Source organism: Pipistrellus hanaki (genome assembly GCF_964339955.1).
Source record: "Pipistrellus hanaki genome assembly, chromosome: X".
Lineage (NCBI taxonomy): Eukaryota > Metazoa > Chordata > Mammalia > Chiroptera > Vespertilionidae > Pipistrellus > Pipistrellus hanaki.
The window spans coordinates 85,029,111-85,054,301 of record NC_140524.1 but is presented as its reverse complement, the minus strand read 5'-3'; the positions used below and the strand labels follow the sequence as shown (position 1 = coordinate 85,054,301).

Here is a 25,191-nt window from a genome sequence, read left to right as displayed (position 1 = left end):
AAATTACAAAAAAACAAGTATAACTTGCATAAACAGGGTGGGAACAACACAATGTTGATTCTTGGAAACCATATGCTCAAATGGTGGGAGGAAAGGTATGTGATTTCAGAAAAGCTACTTGGAAAATGTGGGGCAACCAGGCTGGCAGGGGGGTTAGTGATGGACAACCAATGGACTGACCAGCAGGATGCATGGGTTGACCAGGCCAGCAGCAGGGTTAATGAGGGATGCTCAAAGGACTGACCAGCAGGCTGCGTGGAGCGACTAGGCCGGCAGGGGGGTTAGTGAGGGATGACCAAAGGACTGATCAGCAGGCTGTGTAGGGCAACTAGGTCAGTGAGGGGGCAGTTAGGGACGACTTGGCCAATGAGCAGTGTGTGGGGGGGCAGTTAGGGGCGACCAGACCAGTTGGAAGAGGGGCAGTTGGGGGCGACCAGGACAGCACAGGGGGCATTTGGGGGTGATCAGCCTGGAAGGCAGTAGTGATTTGGGTTTATTAGGCTGGTGGGAGGGTCAGTTAGGGGTGATCAGGTAGGCAGGCAGGAGAGCGGTTAGGAGCCAGTGGTCCTGAATTGTGAGAGGGATGTCCCAGATTGGAGAGGGTGCAGGCTGGGCTGAGGGGACCCCCTCCTCCCTATGCACGAATTTCCTACACTGGGTCTCTAGTATAGAATAAAGAGCTGAGGATAATTAGATGATTAAAAGTAAATGGAGATTTAGGAGGACTTTCTCTACACTGCACTCCATGTAGTCATGCAATGTAGACATCTTTTTCTTGTTTCATTGATTTTTGTCATGTCACTTTCTCTCTGTGGCATGCTCATGCTTTTTCATTTGACTCATGTCATCCTTCAAGCCCAATCTGAGAGATCATCCTCCCTAAGACACTCTCTCTAACTCCTACTTACCCAGGCCCATAAACGATAATGGAAGGCTATGAATGAAGTGCATTCACTTCTATATCTATAGATAGTGATATTGTCAGTACCAGCAAATATGGCAGCACGTTTGGCTCTAGTTAGTCAAATTCATTACAACTTCTCAAGTTTCAAAGAATGAAATATGACACAAAAAATTAACTAAGAAGCTAATTTTTCCTAGTCTTTTGATGAAGAATTTATGAATGACCTTGAAAGCTTTACAAGAGTCATCAGAGAACAGATGGGGAGAGACCATCTTTTCTACAGATAACTATGGAAAATAATATCTGTATGATCCTCTCTGATCAATCTAACAAATAGCTCTTTGATGACATAGATAATGTCTAAAACATCTTGTAGTTTTAAGTTAGATGAGGTTAAAATACCTAGTTTCAAGATTAATTCCTACTCCATTCACTTAGAATTTATTAATTGTGATATAATAAAACTAAGGTAAACAAATGTACAAAATGTTTAATTCAAAGAGCTTCTTTTTAGTGTAAATAGTTATGGAAATTGAAGCCATTTATGTTTTGAGATTATTAAATTCTGGAGAACACATAAATATATATTATTAACCCTACCTTTTCTGTGTTTTAAGTTTAGAATTGATCAAGCCAAATTTCTACAATTAAAAATCATATTCATGGAAATGTGATATTATTACAAAAACATTTAAAAATGGTTTGGGCTCTTATATGCATATATGCATAATCCATAGACACAGATAATAATGTGGTAAAGGCCTAGGCAAGGAAGGGGTGGGAGTAGAGTGGAGGAAATCAATGGGGGAAATGGGACATTTGTAATATTTTCAATAATAGAGATAAATTAAAAATGATTCTGGTTCTGTAGATATCCTTTTAACCTATGTAACAATGTCAAGTATAAAAATGTAAATATTTAGTTTAGCATGAATAAACTTTTTTTTTTTTTTTACTATTAAAATTAAGAAGATACTTTTTGGTCATCTATAATGTATTAGATTTTCTACTAAGTATTGTGGGTTTCTAGAGATGAGAATAAGATATTGCCTTGGCCTTCATAAAGATTTTACTCTTTTAAAATATGTTTTTATTGATTTCAATGAGAGGAAAGGAGGAAAGAGAATCATTGATCAGCTGCCTCCTGAGCATCCCCATCTGGGGATTGAGTCCACAACCCAGGCATGTGCTATGACCAGAAATCAAACCTTGACCTCGTGGTTTACGGGTTGATACTCAACCACCAAATAACACTGGCTGGGCAAAACTTTTACTCTTGCTGGAGAAAATAAAACATATGTAGGTATGATACACGATAGACCTATTAGGTGTTATATGAGTGTTCTAAAAATAAGCAAGATGAACTTAAGAAACTTTTACATAAAAAGGCCAGGTAACAGTCATTGAGAAAATAGCACTTATGTTGGTTTTGGAGGATGGGTAGGATTTTGCGAGAAAAATAAGGTGGGAGGCATCCAACTTCAAAAAGTAAATAGTATTTACAAAAGCTAGAGGTCCGAAAACTTCAAGTCATTTTATGCTGGAGACACAAGCTAAAATAGTGCAAATGACAGGTAACATGGCTGGACAGATAGCTCAGTATATTATGGTTGGAAAGATGGGTCAGGATACAGTCTATGTCCTATTTCCTTGCTACCAAACATGGCAAGCTAAGGGGATGGGATTGGAAAGTGAAGGGCTTCTGGGCAGAAACTGGAAGTGTATACTAAAGAATACTAAAGATCAAAGGTAAGATAAGTAATGCAAAATTATATCTAGAGTAAGGACACTGAGGTCAGGCTATTTAGGTTCACATCCTGGTTCAACACTTGCTAGTCATTTGATCTTGGGAAAAGAACTTAAGCAGTCTTTGCCCCAATTTCCCTCCTGTAAAAATAAAAATAAAAATAGATTTTTCATGAAGATCATATGAGCTATGTCAAGCGCTTATAATCCTGCCTAGTAATATTAAGTGCTTTCACTACCAACATTACCATCATCTTATACAAGGGTATATATGAAATATTATAAAGTCTACTCTATGGGAAAGAAATCAATATAAATGACTGAGGTTGGAACAGATTTGGCAAACTGAAAAGAAAGCTTGCTTGCCCAAGCCTGTGCTTCTCAAACTTTAATGTGCACATGAATCACTGGGGAATCTTGTTAGAACGCTGACTATGATTTATTAGATGTGCATTTCTCAGTAACTCCCAGGTGATGTCTGTGCATTGGTCCAGAGACAACACTTTGAGTAGCAAGAGTCTGAAACATCTGTTACTCAATTGTAGCCGATAATGCCCTGAAAGAATGCGAGAATGAGTGCCTAGTAGACAGATCTAAGTTTTCAGATGGAGACAGAACTACATATTATTTAAAAATATGGAGCCTTGCCGAAACCAGTTTGCCTCAGTGCATAGAAAGTCAGCCTGCGGGCTAAAAGGTCCCAGGTTCGATTCGGGTCAAGGGCATGTACTTTGGTTGCGAGTACATCCCCAGTAGGGGGTGTGCAGGGGGCAGCTGGTCGATGTCTCTCTCTCATTGATGTTTCTAATTATCTATCCCTCTCCTTTCCTCTCTATAAAAACTCAATAAAATATATTTAAAATAAAATAAAAATATGGAGCCTCCATTAGGTCTGATCAAATAATTAAATAGATACCCCCTCCCCTGGGAACTGACCTTTAGGCCACTTCACAATGGATATTCCATTTGCTTAGACCACATTCCACTTGCTAAGACTATTATCTCTCCTCTCCAGACTTTTCTAGAATCCGGACCTATACAGATAATTCTCTGCCCAGAAAAAAAATGCCAATCTAGAGTTCTTTAAAAAGCTCTGACTCCCCATCTTTGGGTGTTGGCACCGTTTTGGGGATCAGCCCATCTGGTATCCAGATGGCCTAATAAATTTATAATCCCTTACCACTTCGGTCTTGTGTGTCCCTTCTTCAGCAACCCTAACAGCCTCTCAATTTTTAAATTCTGCCAATTACTTTAAAACAGTACCTAGGTAAAAACATCACATGCTTTCCAAGATGGATTCAGCTTGTGGGCACTCAGCCTGTAAACTCAGGTCTGAGTGAAAAGAGAGTCAGGGTCAAACAAAACCTGTGGTGAGAAACTAGGGAAGTTCAGGTACAGAGCAAGTAGACTGTTGTTTGGGCTGAAAAGATCCTAGAGGCACTGTGAATGTGTAAGAAGGCTTTAGCACTGGTTTACTTGGATATTCTGGGTACATTTTAAAAGATGGCACACACTGTGAAGAGCCTTTTGAATTACATTACAGTTTTTTGTTTTCATTTTGTATAAAACAGAGGTGCTACACTGAAGGCAATTTTGTTAGGGGAATCTGAATTAGTGAGGAGCTAAAATTAAAGATGACAAGAGGAAACAGTTGTCTTACAAAGAATGCATAGAGTAATATGAATTGCTAATGTAGATTTTCAAGAAGAGGTCCTACTAGGCCTACTTCAATGAATTAGATAAGGCTCATTTCTAATTAACAGCATCCATTTGCATGCAAACAATGAGCTAAGGTTTTTAAAAAACAATTTCTTCCCTTAAGTACTTTTAGGAATACATCCCATTAGGTTATTTACACCATTAATTTGCTTGGCAAGCTAGCATTTATTATATACAGATAAACTTCTGTTCAAAAATTCAGAAGTAGAAGCATTGAAATGAATAAGAAGTTACCTATTTTGCCAGACTGGCTCAGTGGTTGACCATTGACCTATTAACTGGGAGGTCATGGTTCAATTCCCTGTCTGGGCACATGTCCAGATTGCAGGCTCAATTCATTGTGGGGAATGCAGGAGGCAGATGAACAATTATTCCCTTTCATCATTGATGCTTCTATCTCTCTCTCCCTCTCCCTGAAATCAATAAAAATATATTTTAAAAATCTTACTGATTTTACATAAGTCTTACACACAAGGACTTTTAAATATGTCTAGATTTACTGCGAACTTGAATGTATATGAAAGATATTTTTACTTTCTTACGAAAGTAATGTGAAAACATTTCCCCCCTAAGACTGCTTGCAAAGAAAGGTGGCAGTGTTCCATTGAGAAAGGGTTACTATCCATATCTCAGTTTCTATATACCATTCCTTTCCAAAGAAACCAAAGGCCCTTGGAGAAATTGTTGATTCCAAACCTGGGGCAGGAAAAGTATAGCCTGGGACATTAAAATAGGAAGTTCCAAGGAACTGCTACTGGTCAAATTTGGTAAAGATGAGCATCAACAAGACTAATGACTATAATTCATTAAAACATATTGAATATATAAGAATACATAAGTTCATGTTGACATCAAAGAGAAGTAAAAAGAAACATTATCTTGTGTGTGTGTGTGTGTGTGCAAGAAGAAATCAATTTGCAGGATCATATCAGAATGAGGAAAATCACCATTTGCAACCCTCAAAGCAATAAGTGAGATAGATAAGGATCACCAATGGATATTAAAGCCATCAGATGACTTATTTCAAAGAAAAAAAATGTTACGTTACAATTCAAGATCAGATAGTAACCCCTTAACTAAATGATCAAACCTGGCAGCATTTAAAGTGGAACTACCTTATATTATGCATCTCTGGATGTGACAGGGAATGCGTAGCATCCTCTATAAAGTATTCTTGCTAAAAACATTTGACTTGAAAATTTCAATTCTCATCTATACCCAACTTTCAGTTTATAAGAAATGTAGAGTATAGAGAATAAGTTAAATTATATCAGGGAGGAAAAAAAATAAGACAAATCCAGAAAGGTGAGATTATTATTTTTTTAGGATATTGTACTGGTCTCTTTCAAATACTAGCATCAGTAAAAAGTAAAAGGTGGCAGAGCTGTTTTAGAATAAAAGAGACTGGGGAAATACAATAGGGTATTTGGCAAAAAATGTGGCAAAAAATGTAGTAAAAATGTCCTATAAATATGTTTGGAGGGTATCAGGAATTGCCACTCAATATAACCTACTTCATCATAAGGATCATTTTGAGCTGAAGGCAACTGAAAAATAGCAGGCATAGGAAAAACTCTCTACTACTCTCTGTTTCTGCCTAAAACTAATCCCTTCTCTCCTTTCCTGCACCAGGACCAGGGGATGACTTATCACTGGAAATAGCATTACCTTGAATCTGTATAAACAAACCTTACTAAAAACAACAACAACAACAACAAAACCCTGCCTGAAATATTCCTTATCTTCCACTAGTTTCTGCATATATTGCATTTACATCCCTATGATATGTCACCCTTAGAAAACCAACTGATGAACAAAAAAGGTCTAGAGACATACTATATAATAAAGAGGTAATATGCAAATTGACCCTCACAGGGTAACACAAGATGGCTACTCCCATGTGGCCAAAGATGGCCACACCCATGTGGTCAAAACTGGCTGCCACAAGATGGTTGGCAGGGGAGAGTAGTTGTGGGTGATCAGGCCTGCAGGGGAGGGCAGTTGGGGGTGACCAGGCCTGCAGAGGAGGGCAGTTGGAGGCAATTGGGCTGGCAGGGAAACAGTTAGGCATCAATCAGGCTGGTAGGGGAGTGGTTAGGGAGTTATCAGGCTGGCAGGCAGGCACGCTGTTGGGAGCCAGCAGTCCTGGATTGTGAGAGGGATGTTCATCTGCCAGCTTAGGGCCTAACCCAGCAGTCGGACATCCCCCAAGGGATCCTAGGCTAGGCTGAGGGACACCCCTCCAGTGCATGAATTTCATGCACTGGGCCTCTAGTATAAGCATAAAAGAGACTGTAGAGGAAAGTGGAGGAGGGTGGGTGGGAAGAAATCAACCAAAGACCTTGTATGCATATATACATAACCCATGGACACAGACAATAGGTTGGTGAAGGCTTGAGGCAGGGGATGGAGGCAGGCTAGAAGGGATCAATGGGGTCAAAGGTAATAGTTTCAACAATAAAGATTAAAACAAAACCATGAAACTAAAGAGTCTTATAAACTGTCAATTATACCAATTAGATCTTATCTAATCACGCTAGAAGAAAGTGCATTTTTTCCTCTCTATGGAATATAATATCGATACTACAACATAAATTTCATATGAAAAGGCCTTCAAAGACAATGTGGCAAAAAATGTAGTAAAAATGTCCTATAAATATGTTTAATTAACGAAAACGTAATGCTTTTTTCCAGATTTTGTTATTTGTCAGCTTTGAAAACATTGTGATTTCTTGTTATTTTCTCATCATAAATAAATGTTTACTTTTATACTTCAGAAAAAAACAAACAAACATTTGTTTGTTTTTGTCTTGCCATGTCCCTATAACTTACCGTTCTATGTTTAAATGGTATACTACTATAAGCTCTTTGGGATTTTTACTTCAATGAAGTCCCTCATTACAGACAAACATATGGACATCAAATAAAATGTTTATGCTTGTTCTCTTATTAAGGTGGGTTTTTTTTTTCATCAGTTTAACATACAGTCTCTGAAACTAAACCTTAGATGGTAGAGGGAAAAAAGTGTTCTTGTTTTTTTCTCCGCTACAAAAGCAAATGCAATGGATGGCACAGGATAGGATGCTGGTTCAATAAAAAGCTAAAACAAAACAAAACAAAAACCCCGAAGACATTTTTGAACCAATGGGGAAATTTGGATATGGGCAGGATATGAAGAAATAATATAATATTATTTTTAATGTTCTTGAGCATAAAAAAATAAGTATGGTTGTATACAGCACGCCACTATTCTCAACTGATGCATTTAGGATGAAATATAAGAATGTTTATAATCTATTTGCAAACGTTGAAACAAGAAAAAATACGTGTGTGTGTGTGTGTGTGTGTGTGTGTGTGTGTGTGTATTATTTCCTAGATTAGGAAAAGGCAGATATGAGGGAGGTAGAAAAGTGAAAAAGGAAAAGCTTATTTGGAGGACAGGAGGATATATGGGTTTTGTGGTATTCATTTTGCTACTTTCCCTCTATTTTTCTATATGCTTGGTATTTGTCACTAAAAAAAGTTGAACAAAATATTTTTGATCAGGTAACATTTAAATTAAAATTGCTAGTCCTTAATCTACATTAGTACAATAATTGCGTTGTCTCTGAAATAGGGAAAGTAATATCACATTTGTCTAAAGGGAAGAGGAGACATAGTGTCATGATATCACCTTTTATTGCTAATAGATTTTGATTCAGAGATTACTCAATGTAGAGATAGTGCCCATCACCTAGCTTTCCTGTTCTATTCAATGTTTTGTCAACTGATATTATTTTAAGTAAAATACCCTTCCTTATGTTGTCAGCAATTCATTGCTCACTCGAAGGTCTGCCTACTCACATTCTCTTGACTGAAACATCTGCTGAAATACTCCAGAAAAAAAAAGAGTGTATGAGTACGGTTGCAGTACTATATAAAGGACTAAAACCATAGCACATGAGAATGGGGTCTGGGTAGACAATCAGATGACTAGATAGAGTTAAGATCATTTTCATGCTATGGACCCCATTGGCAATCTGGTAAAGCCTGAATCTCATCAGAATAATGTTTGTTAATCCATAATACAAAATACTTAGGACTCCAAAGAATAATGATTATATTGAAATATAGTTAATAAGCTATTAGAAAAACAAATGTGTGGTATACTAATGCAAGTGATTGCTTATTATAAACACATTAATAAGATCATGTGGCGGAACTAATAACTACTGCCATTTTGAAGTAGTGATAAGCATGAACAATATTTTGAGATGTCTGTACCAAGTCTAATAAGATATGAAAACATCTGTGATTTCCCAGGTACTGCTAGTACTACTTCAGTTTCTTGCCTACATTCAGAATGGAAGAGAATGCTCAATTTCAGTTAAGAGGTTAGTGAAAACAAAGAGGCAATCCTGCACCCTCCCTACCCCCCCAATTAAAGCTCATAGTAACCACTTGAATTTAATCAAGGGACTGGGGCTTAAAAATAGTCAAATACATGCTTGCTTTTTTAAAACTATGATTTCCTTTTATGGCCTATATATTTTCATTTGCATCTTTATAATTTATAAGGCCATTTTGGAGGCTAAGCCATCATTAAACTTATTACAATAATGCTTAAACCTATAGGCATTATTCAGTTCCCTGGCTACATAATTGAAGCAACAGTGGATATTATATCATAAATTGTAGTTAATTGACTCTGCTTTATACTTCATTTACTTCCAACTATACTAACTTTAATGGATATTTATTGTAATTTGAATTTTTCTGAATATTTTGTTCTCATATTTCTGATATCTTGCATTTTCAAGGAGAAAGGTTTAAAATTACGTAGCTGCAATGCTACACATACTTTTTGTATATTTTTTTACTTAAATTCTACACATTCTTTCATTGTGTATGTGGACTAAGAAATATTAAGTATTTCCAATAGATGTATTTATAGTCCACTGCAAACTAATAATACTGTTTTCAACTTGAATAATTATCTATTTTTCACCTGGACAAAAAAAATTAATTTCTATTTCCTTCAAACTTCTGCTTGGGTTGAACTGAAAGCATGCCATTGATTAACAATAGCTTCATGATTACAGCCCTCTCACAATTGCTAGGTTAACATATTATTTATAAAATATTTTATTTTTCTTTCTTTTCTACTGGATGCTTGGAAACAGCTGTGTATATAGATATGAATGGCACTAATATTTTACTAGTTTTTCACATTTCACAAAATTAAAACGATATAAAAATCCTGAGGAAGTGTGCTACAAAACTGATCTCAGTGGAAATTTAAATATGCTAACATTTATTTTTAAAGTGTAGCATGAAGTTGACAACTTTAAAAGCTGAGTTAAAAAAATAAACCTAAAGGAAACTGATCTTAACTTTTAAAAAAAAGCATTAAAAAAAGCAATATTTTTTATAAATATGTTTAAATGGGAGAAATTTTTCTAACCAATTCACAGCCAAATCCCTAGCACTAACTAACCTACAATTTGTGTAATATTTACCAATAGAATCAGCATATACTACTTTCTTATAAACTTAGGATCTAAAATTATACAGTTTATTTGGTAAAACAAATACATTGCTCTATCTTCATGTACAAATTTTAATTTGCATTTATAAATTAATAACAACATGATTTTAAAAGTTTAGGTGAAAAAGAGTTTTTTGAAAATATATTAATATACTTTATCCAAATACTATAAATATTTAAGAAGTGAGAAACAGACTCATAGAGAGCAGGCTGACAGCTATAGAGAATTCTGGATAGGGGTGTATGGAGGGATTGAACAAAAAAGAAAGAAAAATAAAAAGAAACTCATGGATATGGACAAGAGGATAGTGATTGCCAGGGGCAATAGGGTGGAGGAGGGTATAGGGAGGATAAATGGTGATGGGCAGAGACTTGACTTGGGATACTGAACACACAATACAGTGTACATATGATGTATTATAGAGTTATGCACATGAAACCTATATAAATTTGTTAACCAGTGTCATCCCAATCAATTCAATTATATATATATATATATATATATATATATATATATATATATATATAAAACAATACTTTATTAAAAGTAAATAAACCTCCAATCAATTTAATCCACTTTATGAATTCAAGATATTTATTTTTTAGCATGTTATTCAATTGTTCGTTTTTAAATTTATTTATTGATTAAGGTATCACATATTAGTCCTCATTCCCCCATTCCTATCCCCAACCCCTCCCCACGTAAACCCCCACCCCCCTGTTGTCCATGACCACTGGTTAGGCTTATATGCATGCATACAAGTCTTTTGGTTGATTTCTCCCACTTTCCCCCACCTTTCCCTACCTCCCCTCTGAGGTTTGACAGTCTTATCGATGCTTCCCTAAGGGTCTGTTTTTGTTCATCAGTTTATGTTGTTCTTTTCATTTCTTAACATTTTATTTCAAACTAGATTGAGTCTAGTTCAAAACTGACATTATACAAGTTTAAACTTGTTCATAGTGTAAATATATCAGTTATTTAAATAATGGGATATTTGTGTGTTTACTAGAAGGATTTCAACTTAGGAAATAGGTAATAACTTTCTCAAGGAAGCAGTTTAACTACAAAAATTCAGTCTTTATGTAATCAATATATAAATGATAATATTTTCTAAACCAATATTTAAAATAAAATGGTTTTTAGATGATGTTATTATTTTTTAACTTTAGCAACATTTGTTTGCATGTGTGTGTGTGTGTGTGTGTGTGTGTGTGTGTGTGTGTGTGTAGGTCAACTTATTTATCCTTTTGGTACAGAAATATGAATTCTATCTACTTTCTGAATTATGCAGCATGAACAAAGGCGGCAAGAGCAGGTGGGCAGATAATGGGCACAATTCCAAAACTTTTCTAATAAATCCTCACCAAAAATGTTTATCAATGAGTTGTTTTAGCTTTCTGACTATTAAGAATCCATTTGGGTGGTGGGCATATGGTGCGATATACACCCCTTGTAACATAGAAACTCACATCTAAAATCTACATGTTCATATTGACTGATGTCACCCCAATCAATTTCATAAGTAAATACATTTTAAAACTTCAACTATTATGTAAATAATAGGTAGGAAGAAAGAACCTGCCAATAGAACCTGGTTTGTATTGTTCACAACAATAGTCTCACTTGGTAAATAAAGGCCAACTCAGCCCTCAAGAAATAGGAAACATGAATACCAACGACTGGAAGCATAATACAAAATCCCATTTATAAAAATATCTATGCCTTCCAACTGCAGCAGCATGCATTTGACTTTCTGTGCTTCTATTGCATTCCAAGGGAAAGTTAAATGATGAATGAATTCAACAATAACCTTTTGGAGATTGTGTTTTCCCCTTCAGATTTGAAAATTTGGGGCCCGTGTCCCTCTTCAAGAATGTACTACCAAATGCAGTGAAATGAAAAGGTAAATATTACTATCATGTTTTTGAGCAACCCAGTCACATTTGTAGCTGTTAAAAAATCTAGCCAAAGAGCAACTTTGCTACAAAACAGTACTTTATCATTTCCTTTAAAAAGCATTAGTCCTCAGCTTGTTAAAGTTTGAATATACTGAATAAATTCAGATTTATACTATCATGGGATTTTTAAAACAAACATGAAACTTTAAAGTAGCAGAAAAGCACTTCCTACTTAACTAGCCACCACTAAACATTTCAATACATAAGAAAAAGAAAGAAAAATGTATTGTTGCTATTGATTAACTGTTGATAGACTCCTTATTGTTAGTGCTTTTCACCCTGGTTACAATCTTACAGGAAATCTTTCTTTTAAAGGACAGCTTAAATAGCTCTGCTAAATTTTAAAATTCTTATTTTATCTGTCACCTTACCTCTTTCTTCTTTCTGCCAGCTGTTTGCAGACCTCCTGCCACCGCAGATTCAGGCTGCCCAATTTTTCTTGTAGAATACCAGCATCTGTTTTTGAGGACTGTTGAATTATCTCTTCCCCAATTGAATTCAATACTCTGACAGCAATTTGCCGCTGCCCGATGCCATCCTGGAGTTCCTGTAAGATACCAAAGAGGCAAAACAAAGATGAAGCCCCATGTCCTTTTATTTGAGAAGAGATTAAACAATGTGCTACCACATGTGGTTCTGCTGGGAGAGGAAGAAATAAAAAAGCTCCATGTGAAAATTTTTCTATGAAACTGACACGGCTATATCCTAAGGAAACAAGGCAAAAAGACACCTTTTATGGGTTAGTAAAAAAAAAGCGCTCTCTCAGTTCAACTCCAGTTTTTATATTTGTAAAGCTTGTCAGCTAGAGGATGCTATATTGTCCCACAAATCAATTAGTTGAAAACCTTCTCAAGAGCAAATTCGATTTCTTGTCCCCAGAAGGATGCTCCATGTTTAATAGTCTATGAAGTGTTGTAAAATTTAACGTGAAAAAAGTATTTGGATTTGTTAGTGACAGTCAATATAAGAGGTGAAAAAGAACCTACATGCTTTAGTCACAGTATTAAGAGATAAAAAAAAAGTCTGTAGAAATACTTAAACTGAAATCATTACTGTATTAGAAGGAAAATTATTTCAAGTTCTGTTCCTATCAATATATTTTGCATTATGAAACAGAGAAATAATTGCTTTCAAGGGCAGCCTATCAATAAAACCCTAAGGTATAGCATTAAATTTAAAAATAATCTATAGCCACCAGCACATTTTTAATGAGTCATTGATGGTGTCAACCTTAAATATCTTCTACTTTTTATACTGAATGAAATTTTAAAATATGTCAGAAAAATAGTTCCATTAAAAAAGGGGCTATTAACAAAAAAGTGACAATTACAACCAACTGTACCTAAAAATGTTTTTAGCATTAAAATGATATTCTGCGTTTTTTAAAAATTAATTTAGAATTGGTAAGGCAATTAAAATAACCAATTATTTAATGTGAAGTTTGGAAAACAAAATAATATGAGAACTTGAGATAACCAAATCTAAAGTACTTGCAAATCCTTATGTGCTAATGGTATAAAGTCAGTATGCAGAACACTTTTCTGATAGATATATTTCTAATACTCTTATATTCCCTTGTCCCTTGAGACAATACCAAATACATAGTACATCTGAGAATACACTTGCCAAATAGATGAATGAATGCCTATCTTCTGAGACTGGGTCAATTCTCCCTTGGACTCTAATTCCACATAAAGTTCTTGGGTTTTTTTTGTTTCGTTTTTTTTTTTTTCTACTAATGTGTAATATTTCAAATGCTAGAATTTTGGGTAGTACAATTTTAGCAGTTAAAATATGGGAAAAATCAGTAACAAGTTATAACAAAGCAATTATTCCAGGGACACAATATCTCACAAAGAATATAAAACTATACATATTGATAGTTATTGAACTATTCATAAGCTTTCCTGATCATACTCTAAAATGTACGTGAGATATATTATAGTAAATGTGGTATTTCCTTGCAACCAGTTGATTTTGCTCCATTGCTTACATCTCACTCTTTACCACCTTATCAGACTATTGCTGCACATGACTTCAATTTTATTAATAGGTATTCACCCCTTTATAACAAATTGTGTCTATGTTACTATTACACCATAAATTCCTTGAAGTCAAAGATTGTATCCTATTCAAGATTGTATCCCTAATGCTTAGTACAATACATGGTACATAATAGTTTTCAATAAATATATGTTGAATGAATGCAGGAATCTATAAAGAAAGGGAGAAGAAGAGGAGAAGGGAGGGATGGAGTTCAGTCTCATTATCACTGGAGTATAGTTAGTATTAATACTTATCACTGGGCATCCTAGAGATTCAAAGAAATAAGTACAATTTTCTAAGATTTTTTTGGCATTGTCTAATCAATTGCAGAGCTTAATGTGTTATATTAGCTAGCAAGTTGTCCAATGTTGGACAGAAGGGGGGTGACCTTAGTGGAAGGAGGAGGAGGAGAGACCTTTGGAAGAAATTTGGAATTTAAAGACTAAGTAGGACTTAGGCACCTGGAAGGTCAGTGGGGTGAAGAAATGGCTGAAGGCAAGGCCTCTGTTATGCAATTTCCATGATCTGACCAGGAAAATACATCTTGGCTCTATATCAATATATGATGGTGGTAGTTTAAGGATAGATGTGGTGCTGGGTGTATACTGGGACTGGCCAGAGAGGATTTTGCTTTTTATTAAAGAGTTTAGAATTCATTGGAAGGCACCAGAAATGACTTAAATTTTAAGTACAGCAGCATGAGAGCAAGATCTGTGTTTCTGGGGCAGGATTTAGGCTATACATGGACATAGGCAATACAGCTGGGCCAGGAGGTAGTTTTGACAGTAAACCAGGAAGGAAAGGCTAGAGGTACCATGAACTGTTAAAGCAAAAATTACCAGGGTTTGGAAACTAGCTGAATCATGCAATCATGAATGACTACTGAAATGGGGAAATCTTTGCCTAAAACATAGGGGGGGAATATTGTGACTCTAATTTCTACCCCCAATGGTATCCATCATCCACAATTATACTTATTAAAAATGAATGGAGCACCTATTAGATATGCTATAGAAGTGCATCTCAAACTTGAACATGTACAAGAATCTTCTAGAGATCTTTTTAAACTGCGAATTCCGATTCAGTAGATCGGTGGAGGGCCCCAATTCTCTGTTTCTAACAAGCTTCAGGGGATGCCCACATTGCAGCTCTGGGAACAATAGATTGAGCAGTAATATGATAGAGTAAATGCCTTCCAATCTTTGTTAAGTAATCAAAGAATTCCTATTGCTGGCTTATGATGCTATAAACTAAAGCTGCTTGGGAATTTTTATCTAAGACATTTTTCTTTGTAAATGTTTTTAAAATATATGTTTATTGATTTCTGAGAGGAAAGGAGAGGGATAAAGAATTAGAAACCTCAATGATGAGAAATAATCTTTGATAGGCTGCCTCTTGCACACCCTCCACCAGGGATCAAGACACAACCCAGACATATGTCCTGACTTGGAATAGACCCAACTGTGACCTATCTGTGACCTTACTGTTCATAGGATTATGCTTAACCATGAAGCTACACCAGCTGGCTCCTTTGTATTTTTTATTTTGTTCCTTTACTTATAGAATCAACAAAAGCTTTGTTATTTCTATTTCCCAGATAATAGAGAACTGAATAGCTAATAATAAAGCAATAATTTAAAATTGTTATATCTCAGTCTCATTTATATAGAGTCCTAAATCAGGGTAATCAGATTTTTAAGTTTGTGAGAAAAAAAGCTCATTAGTCTATTGTATTTGTGTGAGAAGGTTTTGCAATCAGGAGCAGTATTTACAGTATGTGATCTACTTAAGGAGTGTTTTCAGCAATAAAATGTAAGATAGCAAAATAATGGATCAAAACAGGAAGTAAAAATTTGTTCATGGTCTTTTACAGTTAGCCTCTGAGCCTGGAAGAAGATACAATTTGATTCACAAAATTAAATGTAAAACCTCTATCAACTTTATTCACTTAGTGAAAAATGAATTAATTTTAATTCTATAGCTTTCAAATATTTTAAGAACCAAATTAATAATCACCTGTAAAAACTTTGATATATTAATGTTCTGTTGTCATAGACATCCTTATCTATTGCTCTGGCAATTAACATCTAGTCTTAGTTTTGGACAGAGAGAAAATCATAATTAAATCTATTGAATTATTCATCATGGTTAGAAAGCTTATTGTGTTTTGATTCAAATATAAAGCATCATTTTTAATAAGCACTGCATATCAGACTCTAGACTCCCATGGGAGCTTTTTCAAAATATAAAAGCCTGGAATCCTATCATAAGAAGACTAAATCAGAATTTCTGGGGTTCAGGGGACAAGGGTGCACAAAATGAACACAGTCTTAAATAAAGGGTAGACAAGAGATATATGAAGGCTAGTGATCAAGTAGGGAATGTTTTAGAGTTACATCATTATTCTCAACTTCTTGTATGCTTTTTAAATTGTAAAATGTTCATAAATGATAGAAAATAACATATTTATGTCTTTTAAGTCTGGTCAAATTGAGGGAAGGAAAAGATTACAGGCAAGGAAGAATTTTATATAGGGAGTAATGCAAGAAAAAGAACCCAGTACATTTTATATGAAAACATTGTAGAAATATAAGAAGTATATTTTATAAACTTTTAAAACTACATGAAAACACAATAAATGGAAAATGAAATGTGACAAATGAAGAAGAAGAATAAGCTAAGAAGGAGTTATGGGACACTGTACAGTGACAAACTGGATAAGCTATGTAGGCAAAGAAGACTTGGCAAAATATCCCCTAAGCTAGGCAAACTAGGAAAATAGAAGAGAGAAAAAGTGATTGGGGGAAAAGATCAAAACTGAGGGAAATATAAGAGAGGAAAACAACCCTTCATTGAACAAGTAGATGTGTCAAGAATACAATGTAGTGATTTCATTACAATTTTGTCAATATTTATTTTGAAACACATTAATGATTGACTCTTACTCACTGGGCAAGTAAAAATATACTAGTATATAAAACCCTAAGTGACTTTTAGACTAGTCACTATGATGAACAACAACCACCAGGTGGCAGATGCTCCATGCAGGAGCTTTCCCCTGGTTGTCAGTGCACTCCCACAGCAGAGCACTGCTTACCTGACCAATGGGTACCAGATGGTGGCACGAGCCTTTCCTGCCTCCATGGCAGTGCTACAGGTGACAGCAGGCACACTGGGGGCTGGATAAGCGGGGTCAGTGTGGTGCACAACCTGGACTCAAGCTCCTCCCTGGCCACCTGCCACTTTGTTCACTATTATATCCCTCCAAGGGGTCCCAGATTGCTAGAGGGTGCATGAATCTGTGCACTGGGCCTCTTGTATGTAATAATGTAATAACACGAATCCCATTGACAGCTTAAATTTGGGAAATCTAGGAGTTAAAAAAAAAGTAAGAGAGGGAAGAGTGGGAAAATAGTGTATTAAAAATAGAAAGGATTGCCCAGCCAGCATGGCTCAGTTATTGAATGTTGACCCAGGAAGCAGGAGGTCACAATTCCATTTCCAGTCAGGGCACTTGCCTAGGTTGCTCTCTCCATCTCCAATAGGGAGTATGCAGGATGTAGACTATCGATGATTCTCTGTCATTATTGATGTTTATATATCTCTCCCTGTCTCCTTCTCTCCGAAATCGATAAAAATAAATTTTAAAAATAGGAAGGATTTTTTTTAAAGTGCAAAAAATGGCTTAGATAAATGGTGAGTTTTGAGTAAAGAATGAAAGTTGTTAGGAGGAATGGCCATGATCAAAAGTCCAGGATGAGATTAAGAATAATGCCTACCCATTAACTACATGATGAAATCCTCACATTAGTCTACCAGAGAAGGTCTAAAGAGCCTTTACTCTCCTGGTCTTTGCAGCCTGCTCTTCTGCTACCCCCCAATTTCAAACTTCAACTCTAGTAAAACTGAATGGCTTTCTACTTCTTGACTAGCTTAGTTTTGCAAGTCAAACTCATTATTCATCTATAGTGCTCAACTTAAATATTTTCTCTTCTACTAGACATAAGAGCCCAGGGAGAACTGAGCATCCCTTTTTTGTATAGGTATTTATAAAATAACTAGAGGCCCAGTGCATGAAATTCGTGTATAGGGGGGGGGTGTCCCTCAGCCCAGCCTGAACCCTCTCCAATCTGTGATCCCTCTCACAATCCAGGACTGCTAGCTCCCAACCACTCACCTGCCTGCCAGCCTGATCACCCCCTAACCATTCCCCTGCCATCCTGATGGATGCCTAACTGCTCCCCTGTCAGTCCAATTGCCCTTAACTGCCCTCCCTGCTGGCCTGGTCACCTCTAACTACCCTTCCCTGCAGGCCTGCCCCCCCAAATGCCCACCCCTGCAGGCCTGGTTCCCCAGAACTGCCCTCCCCTGTAGGCTTGGTTGCCTTCAACTGCCCTCTTCAGCCAGTCTGGTCACCCCTAAGTGCACTCCACTGCAGGCCTGATTGCCCCCTAGTGTCCTCCCTTTCAGGCCTGGTCCTTCCCAACTGCCCTCCCCTGCCAACCATCTTGTGGGGTCCATCTTGTGTCCACATGGGACTGGCCAACTTTGACCACATAGGGGCAGCCATCTTGTGTGTTGGAGTGATGGTCAATTTGCATATCATCTCTTTATTATATAGTATAATGATAATTCTTCTTAAAATGAGAAATAGTTCCTTTTCTAAAGTAAACTTCCTACCAATGAATGAAGGAAAATTATGTACAATAGCATATTTTTTAAATGAGACATTTACCCAACATCAAAATGCAATGAAATTTCCTTTGGATGGGTTTATCTCATCCACAGTGATTCATTATTATCACTGCTGTTATCCTGATACCAAATGAATTCATCATAATGTGCTTTATAATGTTATCTCAGGCTTGTTTTTCTTTCCCAAGAAATAATGCCACATGTAAAAGCAACCAAACAAACACATTACAAGAGAATCCAAAAACATTCATTGCTCAATTTCAAGCAGAGTACCCAAGGGGAAAAAGTATATATGTTAAGTCTCTGACCGTAGGAATCTGAAATTGAAGGCTACAAGTTAATTCTATCTTTTGACATGTTTTGGCATTAGAACTTAAATAATTTGCATGCATTTTGGTGGGGAATGCATATATTCAACCATTTTCTGAAGGCATTTGGTTAGTGGTCCTTACTTTAAAGAAAACTGTCATTATAAAGTATAAAACTTTGCCAAGTTAATGGGTTTTACTTTGTTAAAATCAATGCTAGGCCTCTATAGGTTCACAGATTTCCTCAATCCTTCTTGGATTCTAAATATTTATTAGAACTTAGGATAACAAACTGGGAACACTTAAGAGCTGTTTTTCTCTCTATTTACTTACATTTGTTAAGGAAGCAAATTTACTTTTCTCTGATCAAAAAAGGCTCTTGTCTGTGACCATGCTTGCTTTCTTATAAAGTGCTCCTGGTAATATAACACATAACTTTAGGCATAAAACTCCTTTTATATAATTACTTAGATGGTTTTGAAAACATGTAAGATATGTCATAATATAACATATTGCACATAAGCAAAAAACACTGGCTCTTAAAATGGAAAATTTGAAAATAGATACAGATCATTTTCAAATTCCTTATTCTTCTTTCTAGAGGTGTTATATCAATTTGGAGCCACAGGCATATGTATTCAAAAGCCATTTGCTGGATAGAAAAGATGTGGCGAGTGCCTGGAAAAAGCAACAATATTGTTTTTAAAAAGCAAAATGATGTGTACATGAGATTTATTAAGGCCTGGAAATGTTTGATTAAAAGGTTTAATCTCATTGGCTCTGAAGAGCAGGTTCCATATTGGTACCTGCTAGGCTTATCAAATCTTTTCAATCAGTGACTCGTTCAGTGACTAAACAACTATTGATTGAGTGCCTCCTATCAGTCAGGCACTGTGTGAGGTGTTGGTCATCGTTGGTTATAGAAGAAATGGATTGGAGAAACATGCAGTAGAAGTAGAGAGATCAAATAGGAGAGGTCAATGTAATTAAGATGAAGAAAGATGGTGGTATAGCTTGAGGAGGGAATGGTAGAAACAGGGGAACTAGATGAAACCAAGTGATGTTTTGGAGACAAATAGATAGGACTTAGCCATTTACTGGGATGTGAGTGAAGGAAAGGCTATCACCTGGGAAGTTGGAGATGCTATTGAACTATAACAGGTCCTCCTTGGCAGAGCTAAGCCTCAGATTTATGAGCTGGGTTTGGCTCTGAATGTGGTTGTATTCTCCATTTTCATGGAAAACATTGTAGATAACTTCAAAGGTAGAATTTATAATCTAACTATATTTTGAGACTTCATGAATATTCACATGACAATGGCTACATAAGAGAGAAAATTAATGTCATCATCATTGATTCTTGCTGTATCTCTAGTTCTCTACATTTTATTTTCATTTGCTATCAAGAAGATCAATCAATCTCATGATGCAGGTAATATGAGAAAGTTGAGAGGTATTTTGATTCCCCACAACATCTAGGGGGAAAAAAAGTACTGTTCTAATAAAGCTGTTTGTCTCTATCCATCCTAACTTCTGCCTACCCACTGCTAAAACAAATCAATGGACATAAAAAACACTGTAAAGAGCAAGGTGGTCTTCTCTGACTTGACTGATTTTGTTAATATGCACCATGTTCTGGTGATGTTCCCAGTGGGCCAGAATTGCTCTTGGGTATAATAAATCTGGGAGATGTGACTGGCTCTGCTAGCTCATCATGGTCCCACTGAGTTTCTTGCATCTTTTGCTTTCTATTTTTCTCTCCCTCATCCTTCTCTCTCTCTCCCCCTCCTCCTTTCTTTCTTATTTACTTATTTGTTCTCTTGTTCAGCATGTTCATGTATTTGCAGAACTCCTTGCCCTCAAGCATGGGGTGAGCTGCCTTGGAGGGCCATTACCCCTCTCCCCATTGGTTTATTTCTACATTAGCATAGCCGACATCAGAATGCAGGGCTGCAAGAGGTTCATTGCCTTGAAGAGTCTGCTTGATGACCATAATGAAAAATAAACTATGGGATACGTGTGTGGCATATTAGTCACTTGCAAGGCAATTTTCCAGCCCGCTCCTGATTTTGGAAGTCTAGGGTTGGTTAGGAAAAAGAAGAGGGAGAACACAGTTGTGACTGGCCTGAGCTGCAAAGAATAGGAAGGCTCAGTTCTCTGGGATTTGCTAACACACAAATGGAGATGCAGTGTGACATTTCGATGGCAGTCTGGAATGTCCCAGTTTCATTTCTTTCTAAAACACTTGATTGATTAAAAATAAATAAAAACCATCCCCAGGCCCTGGCAGGTGTGGCTCAGTTGGTTGGAGCATTATCTCATGCACTGAACGGTGGTAGGTTCAATTCTGAGTTAGGGCACATACCCAGGATTCAGGTTAGATCCCAAGTCAGGGCGCATGTGGGTAGGCAAGCAATCTAACATTGATGTTTACCTGTATCTCTCTCTCTTGTCTCTCTCAACATATACTTGGGTGAATATTAAAAAACAAACAAACAACAAACCAAAAAAACTAGCTTTAACCAGTTTGGCTCAATGGAAAGAGCATCGGCCGGCGGACTGAAAGGTCCCAGGTTCGATTCGGGTCAAGGTCATGTACCTTGGTTGCAGGCACATCCCCAGTGGGGAGTGTGCAGGAGGCAGCTGGTTGATGTTTCTCTCTCATCTATGTTTCTAACTCTCTATCCCTCTTCCTTTCTCTCTGTAAAAAGTCAATAATTATATATATATATATATATATATATATATATATATATATATAGTCAAAATATTACATTATTCTTGAATTATTTCCCATTTGAGAAAGTTTCAAAAGTAAAAAATCTGAAAGACTAGTACATACAACACCCTAGTATGGAAAAGAGACATTAAAAAACAATTGCATTTTACAAAAGTCTTATCTCTTAACACAAATAACAAGTTATCAAGGTAAGCTTTAGTTTCTCAGGCTCTTGAGAATGGAAAGTCCTAGAAATAAGATAGAGAGATAAAAACAGATTTCTGTGTCTAACATATACTAATTGATTTTAAGCATTTAGCTTAGATTACAGAACCTCCCAAGACATCAACTAAAAATCCACCTCTAAGCACATGTTGGGTCTCATTAAGCCTTCTATGTCCCTCTTGCCGAGTTACAGAGGCATTAAACACAAGCTACTCTTTTTTTAAGCCTTAATTTCTAAGGTTAGCTTTCTTATTTTCCAACTCATTATCTGTTGTATGATAATACTCTCCTCCTTCATGGAATTATACGACAAGGAAAGAAGATTTTAAAAATATTTTATCTCTTGTTGACAAGCATATCAGACAGATCAAGAACTCAAGAACAAGAATGGGTTCTCTCCATTTTTAGCATATTTGTACAATGTCAACAATCTGTATCTTATTGAAGTATATGCAAACCAGTGTAACCTTAGAATAAAACATCCAGAGGAGGTAAGCAAGCCTTCAGTTAAAAGTTTCAGGATTATCCATATAAATCCCTAAAATATCAGATACATTTGTAAACAGATGAAAAACAATAGTGGTTTTGACTTCCTTATAAATAAATCTAATTTTGGGTGAGGAAAAGATTCAGATATTAACTGTTAAAGTTTTCTACATTTTTTTTTTTTGCCTCTAGTGAAGCTTCCTTCTTAACTATTGACTAGCATTTCATCACATTTCCATTTGACTTAAAACTCAAAGAAAACATTTTCAAGACAATATTAACATCATTCTGAAGCTCATTTCTTTTGTTGACTTCCCATTTTGTTTAAATGACACATGTATTCTCCCACTTATCAGGCTGTGTTTTTTGCCTTTCTTTTTCATAATCCTAGTCCTACTTATCCTGTTATACCCCTTGACCACACAATTTCATTATTATTTCTTTCTCCCCAGTCTGACTGTTCGCCACTCTTCACCTACGTTAGTAATACATCCTCCTAATTGCTTTCCCTTAGTCCTTTTCATGCCAAAACGTCCTACAGATTCTTTCAAGATTAATCCTTCTAATGGACAGTTCTGGTGGTGAATTTCTTTTTTTTTAAAATATATTTTATTAATTTTTGTACAGAGAGGAAGGGAGAGAGATAGAGAGTTAGAAACATCGATGAGAGAGAGTCATCGATCAGCTGCCTCTTGCACACCCCCTACTGGGGATATGCCTGCAACCCAGGTACATGCCCTTGACAGGAATCAAACCCGGGAGCCTTCAGTCCCCAAGCCGATGCTATATCCATTGAGCCAAACCAGTCCCGGCTCTGGTGGTGAATTTCTTGTTCAAATATTCATACTGAATCTTCAGTACCTGTCTCACGAATCCCAAATAGTTTAGATACCATTCAGAACCTAATAACATTCCTGAGAGAAACCTTTCTAGGTTTCATAAAACAACTCTCCATTTTTTCATCCATGCTGCAGCACAGCTGAATAACGCCCAGTGATACCTTGGCCATTCCTCAGATTTTTGCCCATTCGCTCTCCACCATGAATGCCCTCACTTCTACTTAGGTAGTCCATTCAATACACTAGATTATACACTTCCTGAGGGCAGGATTATCACTGCTTTCTCACTCTGGTGCCTATCAAAATGCCTGCTGCATGGTAGTGCTCAAAATACATTTTAAATGGATAAATGAAGATACACCCCCAAATAATACCTATCTTATGAATACATTTTCAACTAGAATTTATTTATTCTGTAAAATCCTATTTCATGTCAATTGTGTCTACTTTGTGATGTTTTCCATAGTCTACAAAAAATTAAACATCCTTAATTTGATTGGAAGTTTATCAGTATCTTTAGTTCAGGAACAGTTTTCTTTACATTTGAGTTTTCCAGTATGTTAATCAGAAAAACTTTGTTGACTAAATATGACTAAGTGAATGAGCATAGCATATGTGGTAAAGTCCACGATTAACTTGGATTTGTATTTAAATACCTAGTAAACTTCTAATCAACATATTAGTTCTTCACTAGCTGGTCCCAACATTTGCCATGGTAAGTATTTTCTATTAGTTATGGGGATGGCCATGGAGCAGCGCTTTTACAAAGGCAACTCTCTGCTGCCCAAGCAACAATCCTGCTTTGGAGTAAAGTCTTCAGATAAAATAAGAATAGAAACAAAGTAGGAAAATGTCTGCTATTTCAAACTTCCAAGTTATACCAATGACCTCAAAGTAATATTAGTTTCACCCAATAAGAAAGACACTGTGACATATTCTCTGTTCACGAATGACCAGCAATTACATGAAAAGATGGTCAATATTGTTAGTCAACAGAGAGATACAGATTAAAACCATAAGATACCACTTTATACCATATTAAATGGCAAGAATAAAAGGATTTCTATGATCAAATGTTGGTGAGGACATAGAGCAGAGAGAGCTTTTCAACATCACTGGTGGGAGTGTTAAATGGCACAACCAGTTTAGAAACCTGTTTTGCATTATCTTGGAAACATTTGACCCAGCCATTGTATTTGTATTTACCTAAAATAAATGAAAACATATTCTTACAAAAAGATTTTTATACAAACATTCATAACACCTTTACTCATGATGTCCCCAAACTAAAAACAGCCTGAAATTCCATAAACAGTAGAAGAGACAAACAAATCGTAGTATACTTAAACAATGGAATATTGGCCATCAATAAAAATAAATGAATTATTGATATATATTCACAATATGGATAAATAATCTCCAAAATGGTATATTGATCAAAATAGTACATACTGTATAATTCCATTTATATGAATTTAAAAACATACAAAACTAATCTATGGTTTTAGAAATAGGAACAATGAGTACCTAGAGGGGATAGGAATTGACTGGAAGGTGGCATGAGGTGATGGGAATGGTCTTTCTATTGTGGTGTTGGTTTAAGTATTGGCAAATGTAATCTGAACACAATATATGTCTTTCCCTTATATACTTGCTGGTCACACAGAGCAAGAAAGCATGTAAAATGAACTACATGGAAGAATCTGAATGTTACAGAAAGTATTCTGCAATGACAAATTAAGTTTAACAGGTTCAAATTTTATGTAAGAAAAACTTCACCCCTCTCAAATACATCTGTTTCGTCTTATGCATTTTACTTCTATTAAGAAATATAAACAATGTCACTTAAACACTACCCTCACCATATTAACAATGAAGATATTCAACAAATGTAAATTATTTCTCCTCCACTTCACTTAGTACATAGAGATGTTTCTTATGCAACAAAGGATCTAAGTGAGGATGATTGTCAAACCTCAGTCACTTGCAGACAGAATTTAAAAGGGTTCAGAGGACTA

General features: G+C 36.0%; 1 protein-coding gene across 3 annotated transcripts in view; it reads right to left on the bottom strand.

Annotated features, from left to right (window-relative positions):
• Window positions 1-25,191, bottom strand: part of DMD (dystrophin) — a 2,141,216-nt gene that overhangs the window by 861,083 nt on the left and 1,254,942 nt on the right. For all 3 annotated transcript variants that reach the window (XM_084869361.1, XM_084869360.1, XM_084869362.1), the window contains one exon: window positions 12,227-12,402. In XM_084869361.1, the coding sequence (XP_084725487.1) occupies window positions 12,227-12,402 (176 nt within the window). The remainder of the gene's footprint in view (window positions 1-12,226; window positions 12,403-25,191) is intronic.